This window comes from Physella acuta, unplaced genomic scaffold (assembly GCF_028476545.2).
Source record: "Physella acuta isolate Inbredline_101_S28 unplaced genomic scaffold, ASM2847654v3 ptg000347l, whole genome shotgun sequence".
Taxonomy (NCBI): Eukaryota; Metazoa; Mollusca; class Gastropoda; family Physidae; genus Physella; species Physella acuta.
The window spans coordinates 17,853-25,751 of record NW_026731866.1 but is presented as its reverse complement, the minus strand read 5'-3'; the positions used below and the strand labels follow the sequence as shown (position 1 = coordinate 25,751).

General features: G+C 38.1%; 1 protein-coding gene across 1 annotated transcript; it reads right to left on the bottom strand.

The window, feature by feature from the left end:
• Positions 1-5,123: 5,123 nt before the first annotated feature.
• Positions 5,124-7,287, bottom strand: LOC131941122 (uncharacterized). The gene is made up of 2 exons (XM_059300132.1): positions 6,889-7,287; positions 5,124-5,165 (listed from the first exon to the last, which is right to left on the bottom strand). The coding sequence occupies exons 1-2, from the start codon at positions 7,285-7,287 to the stop codon at positions 5,124-5,126; spliced, it is 441 nt and encodes a 146-aa protein (XP_059156115.1).
• Between the last annotated feature and the right edge of the window lie 612 nt (positions 7,288-7,899).

Genomic DNA, 7,899 nt, shown 5'->3' with positions numbered 1-7,899 from the left:
TTCTACCCATCCGGTGCGTAGGTCACCCACTCGGGACTTTCTGAGGCGTGTCCGAAGGATGGCGAGGCTCTTGAAGCTGAGGATATGGCGGCTAATAAGTCGCATCTATAGAGAACTGGGGATAGAAAGGGGGCCGGGAGGGATAGATGAGTTTGTTGAAGAATTTCAGGAATTTGTTGATTCGATCGTCAAACTATTTTGTCAGTTCAAATCTTTGGAACAAAATTGCTTTATAGCTGGTGCTTATAGCACCTTCATGTGAGATATTTCTGGATCTTGTCCAGTACAAGGAGATGTGTGATAGGAACTGGTTTCAAACGGTGCTTAGATCGTGTCCAGCTGGTAATCAAAGTGATGATTGACAGGATAACGCAAATAATACGTCGTATCTGTAGCTTCGTGCTAGAATTAGAGTCCAAGGAATACAGGAATATTTTGTACAAGATGAGATTGCCAGGCAAACGGACTCGCTAATGGAGAGGGTGCTCAACCTGCTACCGAACATGGCGCGTAGGTCACCCACTCGGGATTTTCTGAGGCGTGTCCGAAGGATGGCGAGGCTCTTGAAGCTGAGGATAAGGCGGCTAAAAAGGCGCATCTATAGAGAACTGGGGATACAAAGGGGGCAGGGAGGGATAGATGAGTTTGTTGAAGAATTTTAGGAATTTGTTGATTCGATCTTCAACTAATGTTTTTTTTTTTTTTAGTTTGCGATCGTTTCATCATTTCCTGTCGGATGTAGGGGCGTAATAAACGCTAAAGATGTCTTGGTTGAAGAACTGGTGTCTAAGAGTAAAATGGTAGTTGTAGATATATTGAGAAATATATATGAAGAGGATAAGGAGTATCTTGAAACAATATTCAAGGAATGTATTTATTCACGTCATGGTGAAAAAAGTGTTTTATAATTGGAGCTTAAAGCAATTTTAGGCAGGATATTTCTGGATCTTGTCCAGAACAGGCGTAGTTCACCCACTCGGGACTTCCTGAGGGGTATCCGAAGGATGGCAAGGCTCTTGAAGCTGAGGATACGGCGGCTAATCAGTCGCATGTGTAGCGGCATATTGAATGCTATGGGTGCGCTGTTAAAGTAGATCAATGAGCTGGTGTCTAGCGGAGATGTTGGTACTATCGACGAAGTATTCCAAGAGATACCAGAAATAAGGAAGAGTATACGTCAAGAGGATCAGGATTTTCTTCACTCAATGTGAAGTGTTTAGTTTTCTTCATATGCTGGTAAGAGTACCTGAAGAATAAAATAAAAGATGTATTTGTCAAGAAGACAGAGAAATATTACATATTTATATATTTTCTTAAGGAAAAAATCGTATGATCTCACTGTGGATTAGAGGCGTAGCGACCCCTCCCGGCGCGCGGGGACAAACTTTGCCCCCCCCCCCCCACCCTTTATATTTTTTATATTTATAATTCAAAATAGCAACCAATATGAGCTCTTTTTAACTCTCCTAGGGTCGGAGCCCGGGGACATATGTACCCCCCCCCCCCCCCCATCGCTACGCATCTGCAATGGATATTCCTAAAATTTAAAATGAAATTAGGTGTCTAAAGTTGTCTTGCTATATTAAAATTATTATATCTTAGCCTACTATTCGATCGGAAGAAGTGGCCTAGCGGTAGAGAGCTAGACTGCTAATCGGAAAGTCTCGAGTACGAATCCGGGTTCATGTCCTCCCAGCTCGGTATGGTATCTGACCACACAGTCCCGTCATATGCCGAGTCTACAGAAGCAGTTGGATTCTACTTCACTCACCCCATAGACCATGACGTTTGTAAGGGGAATTTTATTTACTATTTAAAAACATCTATCTATATATATAATTCTCTTCTTCGAGCCGTTAGAAAACAAGCTGCAAGCGCGCCTTACAGTCCCCTCTCTTCCTCTCTATCGCTACCACCCCCCACTCCCACCCCCTCACATGGTCTGGTGAGCTGTGGTTCACGCTGTTTACATTTTACAATCACAGAGACGGGTTTGGTGACGGCTATTAGGGGCAGATAATTTAGTTTGAAACGATTTTAAACTCAGAGGAGGTAAGTAAGAGGAGGCTGCTTTCACGGGGAGGGGAGGGGGGTTTAGTGTTTTTAAGCAAATATTTTCAATGGCAGCATTGGTACTGTCGAATTCCCAAATTATAAATTACTGAAAAGTAGAAAAAAAAACAACTAAATAGCGGCGTACGATACGCAGCGGGTCGGCTCGTAGACTATATTTTAGAAACAATTTCATTAATAAAAGTAAATTCGCATCAAACGTTATCAATATAAGTTAAAAGAGGTTAAATCTTCAGAGTAAATGCTTTTAAAACTACATTTTACTAAACAAACTTTTAGCTTAATTTATAATGTAATATATTTTGTTATAGAAATTATTTACACAGCCTAAAATTTCACACGCCGTCGCTGTTAAAAAAAACAAGAATTTAAATATTTCTTCTGAGTAGGGCTACTTAAACTTAGGAAAAATGTAAGATTTTCCCACCATCATTCCTCCTTCCCCAAACTTCAAACATTTTTAATAAAAATCTATAAAATTTATGCAATGTAGACCTATTATATATTAATTATTAAAGCAGGATGGCAGAGGGTATAGAAGTTTCTGACACGTCAATGCCATACGCCATTTTATTACCGTAAAACTTTTACTTGAAATGTTATTATCAAACTTATTTAACAGATCAACTCTACATTTCTTGACAGCATGCATCATAACAGGGTGATGTCAATCAATACATTCTCGCTATGTTATTTTAATGCGAAGCCATTGCCAGATAGTTTTTACGATCAATAGTAACTGTTTAGATTTGCCATCTTTACACGTTTGTTAGGGTTTTAATTTTCAGGTAAAATAATTAAAATACGACTTGATGTGCAATGTTCATACAATCAATTGGTAACTAGAGTTGGTAAGGGGTGTTATAAACTATTTGAAAAAATTACCGATAACTTGCATCACGGAGATATTAACTCATGTAATAAAAAAATATTTTAAAAACAATTTAGCTACATTAGACAGAAAGATCATAAATTTATTGATAAAAGAAACTTTTTACAAGACATTATTAAAAACATGTTCAAATAGTTCAATAAGATTGAGGAAATAAAACAAATCTTACCTTTTGTGAAAGGTGAATGGTCGTACGGTGCCGATAAGGTCGATAGAAATCTTCAATTCTATCAAAGGACGGGCAGGGCTGGAATATTATTTACACAAGGAGGCCATACAGGGCTGAAATGTTACCAAACGAATTTTTTTTTATGAGTAATGAGACATCTGATGTTATAAAATACAATATAAACATTGAAACAAATTACGTAAATACAAACTTAAAAAAAATAAAAATTACTAAATTAGCTCAAATGGTTACTTGGGGCTTATAAAAATATCTCTAACCGCTAAGCTTTAAAAAAGTCTTGCAAAAAACAGTGGCTGTAACTAGTAATTGTTTTATGCCTACAGACAATGGTTACATGAAGAATTAACTTAAAAGGGAAAATGTACGCTGACAATAAAATCTTTTTCTTTGCTGCCAAAGTTAAAATTTTGTTTTGAAGGTAAGAACGGTAAATTTAGGTTATTCGTTTTACGAAAGTTTTCAGAAATTGGAATCTCGACTGAAGTAAAGAAAATGATTCGGTTTACGAATATATATATATATATATATATATATATATATATATATATATATATATATATATATATATATATATATATATAAACGAACGACAAATATGAGCTAATATTTGTAGCTAATATTTGTCAAGTGTCTGCTATTTAGTCGCCTCTTACGACATGCAAGCAGCGCAGCAGTGGTCCTATTCTCTCTAGCCGAGGCCACACCCGGAAACCACACGGGTATAGAGACCAGAAACTTCCCGGAAACCGGGTGTAGGGACAAGATTCTTTCCCGGAAACCGGGTGTAGGGACAAGAAACGTTCTCGGAAACCACACGGGTATAGAGGAGAAAATTCCTCGGAAACTGGGTATAGAGGAAAAAAAATAATTCCCCGGAAACTGGGTATAGAGAGAAGAAAATTCCTCGGAAATTGGGTATAGAGAAAAGAAAATTCCTCGGAAACTGTGTATAGAGAGAAGAAAATTCATCGGAAATTGGGTATAGAGAAAAGAAACTTCCCCGGAAATTACACTGGTATAGAGGCAAGAAAATTCCATTCAGACCGCAGTCTGCATCACACCCCCACCCCACTTCCAATACCCAACCAGGCGGTGACTATACCCGGAAAACACACGGATATGGAGAGAAGAAACATCTTCTTCATATCCACGAACTCAACTTCTCCTAACCCACACATAATTATTTAAAATGTGAACTTCTACAACATCATCATAGATATGTAATTTCTGTGCGACCCCCCCCCCCCATCCCCTCTCTGCCACAACTACTGGTGTGTACGACCTCCAAAGTCTAAAACACTGCACATTTTAATAACAACAAACAAGCATCTTCAAAAACAAAAGTTTATTAGACAAACGTGTTTGAATATGTGTCCTCCAAAGTCTATTTTATTCTGTTAGGATCACATGTCGGGTAAGTAATAATATCTAATTGATGGGAGCTTGGGGTGGGGGATGGTTAACATATGTAGACCTCACTAATGGGTAGTGTGATTCTGCACCGAAAACCCCAAATAGTATTGATGGCCATAGAACTAACCATAATATTAGTTCATTAGCAGTTGAACTCTACTTCACCTATCCTAATTATATTTTTTTACCAGAGATAAAACTGGTACGGCTAGCGAATTACAAAGACGATAAGCGAACATTTCAAATCAGTAGCCATTTCAAATAAATAGACCATATTTTACCGAAATTATAAATTAATATTTCAGCGTTCACAATTTTAGAAATATTATAAAGTAATATTTGATTATTCACAATTTTAGAAACTTTATAAACTGTTATTCCATCATTTAAATTACAGCAAATTTATGGATTAATATTTTATAACTTTATTCATCCTCATAAGATTTCTCTTGGGTGACAAAAAAATTCGATATCTGTGAATTATTTCCCTTGGTAAAAAACACAAGAAATAATGGGAGGCAACCGTGTCCAATGCGCACATGACTGTAACCCCTTTCAGAAACACACGAGCTCTGCTGCACCTGCACCACGACGTATCTGAGGATACGGTATTTATTTCATTAGCAAGAGCACAACATATGAATTTTTCATAACAAAGAGGTGGAGCGGCGTGGTGGAATTGTAGAGCTTACAATTAGAAACCGAACCTTCGACTTGATTTCTCAGTATCAATTTTGTAGGTTGTCATAGAGTTTAGTCAACATGTGCTGAAGAAATGATGAACACTTGCCAATAACAACAACATTTTCTGGAATTTTCTGCGTTCTAGAAACTTAAGAAAATCATGTATTGGGGCGGTGGGGCGTCACATAAGAAAGACGGACTTTGACCTGAAACCAAACATATATTTATATAAACATATATTTTGGTATACATAGACCGGTGTATAAGGTAGTTTATTGCAGTAAAACCTATCCTTGTAATCCTTGCCACCAAAATTAATTTTTAAATTTTTCATAACTTGACGGCGCTCATCAAAACAACACGACTTCAATAAGTTGTATATGCCTATATATAGGTTTAAATGTGGACATTTAAATATATGTCATCTTGCCCCCCCCCCCCCCTTGAATTAGACACCCCCCACTTCCCTATTTTCTTCCTCCCCGCTTCAGCAAACTTTCAAAATGTTCCTGTGTAAATGACTATTTCTCCCTCGTTTCCGAGCATAAAAAAATGTTTCTAGGATAAATAAAGCTGATCTCTTGTATAGCGCAGGACACCTCAATACGATTAATGCGCGCGGACACAATGTGGGCGGAGCTTTGAATCCGTTGTCTGGGCAAGTGCGAGACGGCATTCTAAAAGTGTTTAATGCCCCGACATGGGTTACTGCCCCTATACAAATATTTCAACAAGTGCATTACTTCCCCTGCACGTTATTGTCATGCACCTTCAATTACCTCGCTGGTCCAATTGTGATACACCATGCATGATTTTTTTTTTATATGCCGACTCCTAGAAACGGATTTTATTATCTCTTCTCGACACGGAAATACAAAAAAAAAATCGGAAGGAATATTCCTGTATTCTTTTGAAACAAGTTATAAAAATATTGTAGCTGTACTTTTGGTTCTTCTGCCCATACCAAAGCGCGTACTTCAATTTTTTTGCAGTGGTTCTCACGGCGCTGGAGAATGGATAGAATTCCTCATAAAATGTATAGTGCAGTCCAAGTCCCTCTGAGCTGTGTGTTGGTTTGCTGACAGGATTACTAAAACTTTTAGTTGCTCCTGTTACAATTTAAGCGTGCACATAGACTAGACTTAAACTTCCATACATCTATTGCTAGTTTAATTCCCTAAAAATTAACCTTAAATTTATCTTAACATTTACACTTACTACGAAACCTTGTCTTAAAATTACTTTTACATTACCTTTACCTTTACCTTTACCTTTACCTTCACCTTCACCTTCACCTTCACCTATACCTTTACCTTTACCTTTACCTTTACCTGGACCTGGACCTGGACCTGGACCTTGACCCTGACCCTGACCCTGACCCTGACCCTGACCCTTACCCTTACCCTTACCCTTACCCTTACCCTTACCCTTACCGTTACCCTTACCCTTACCCTTACCCTTACCCTTACCCTTACCCTTACCCTTACCCTTACCCTTACCTTACCCTTACCCTTACCCTTACCCTTACCCTTACCCTTACCCTTACCCTTACCCTTACCCTTACCCTTACCCTTACCCTTACCCTTACCCTTACCCTTACCCTTACCCTTACCCTTACCCTTACCCTTACCCTTACCCTTACTCTTACTCTTACTCTTACTCTTACTCTTACTCTTACTCTTACTCTTACTCTTACTCTTACTCTTACTCTTACTCTTACTCTTACTCTTACTCTTACTCTTACTCTTACTCTTACTCTTACTCTTACTCTTACTCTTACTCTTACTCTTACTCTTACTCTTACTCTTACTCTTACTCTTACTCTTACTCTTACTCTTACTCTTACTCTTACTCTTACTCTTACTCTTACTCTTACTCTTACTCTTACTCTTACTCTTACTCTTACTCTTACTCTTACTCTTACTCTTACTCTTACTCTTACTCTTACTCTTACTCTTACTCTTACTCTTACTCTTACTCTTACTCTTACTCTTACTCTTACTCTTACTCTTACTCTTACTCTTACTCTCACCATTACCCCAACCCTTACCCTTACCCTTACCCTTACCCTTACCCTTACCCTTACCCTTACCCTTACCCTTACCCTTACCCTAACCCTTACCCTAACCCTTACCCTTACCCTTACCCTTACCTTCACCTTTACCCCTTAGCCTTACCCTTACCTTAATTATTAGTCATTACCCTTACCCTTATCATTACCCTAAATTTAAATCTAAATGACCTTAAGATTTACCCTTACATTAATGCTTACCCATCACCCTAATTTAATACTTACACATTAGACTTACTTATATTCACCTAATCCTTCTCCTCACGCCAGCGCTAGCTCTACTTCTAAACCACAAAATAGCCCTAGCTCTAGCCTACCCAATGACCCAAACACTTACCCTTTTAATTTATACTTAAGCTTAACATGCCAATCCCTTTCATAACAAAACACAAGACAGAATTCAAATTAAAACGCAACACCATATTTTATTGCTCTGATGTATATAGTGCACGTAGGTCCCCATATCCATATATGGCTATTGCTGTGTTTAAAGTGTGGGCAGTCACGTTGCTATTTGACTGACCAAAAAAAATAATTGTGTGGCTAGTTTGAGGTCAACATGTGCACCCCCCCTGT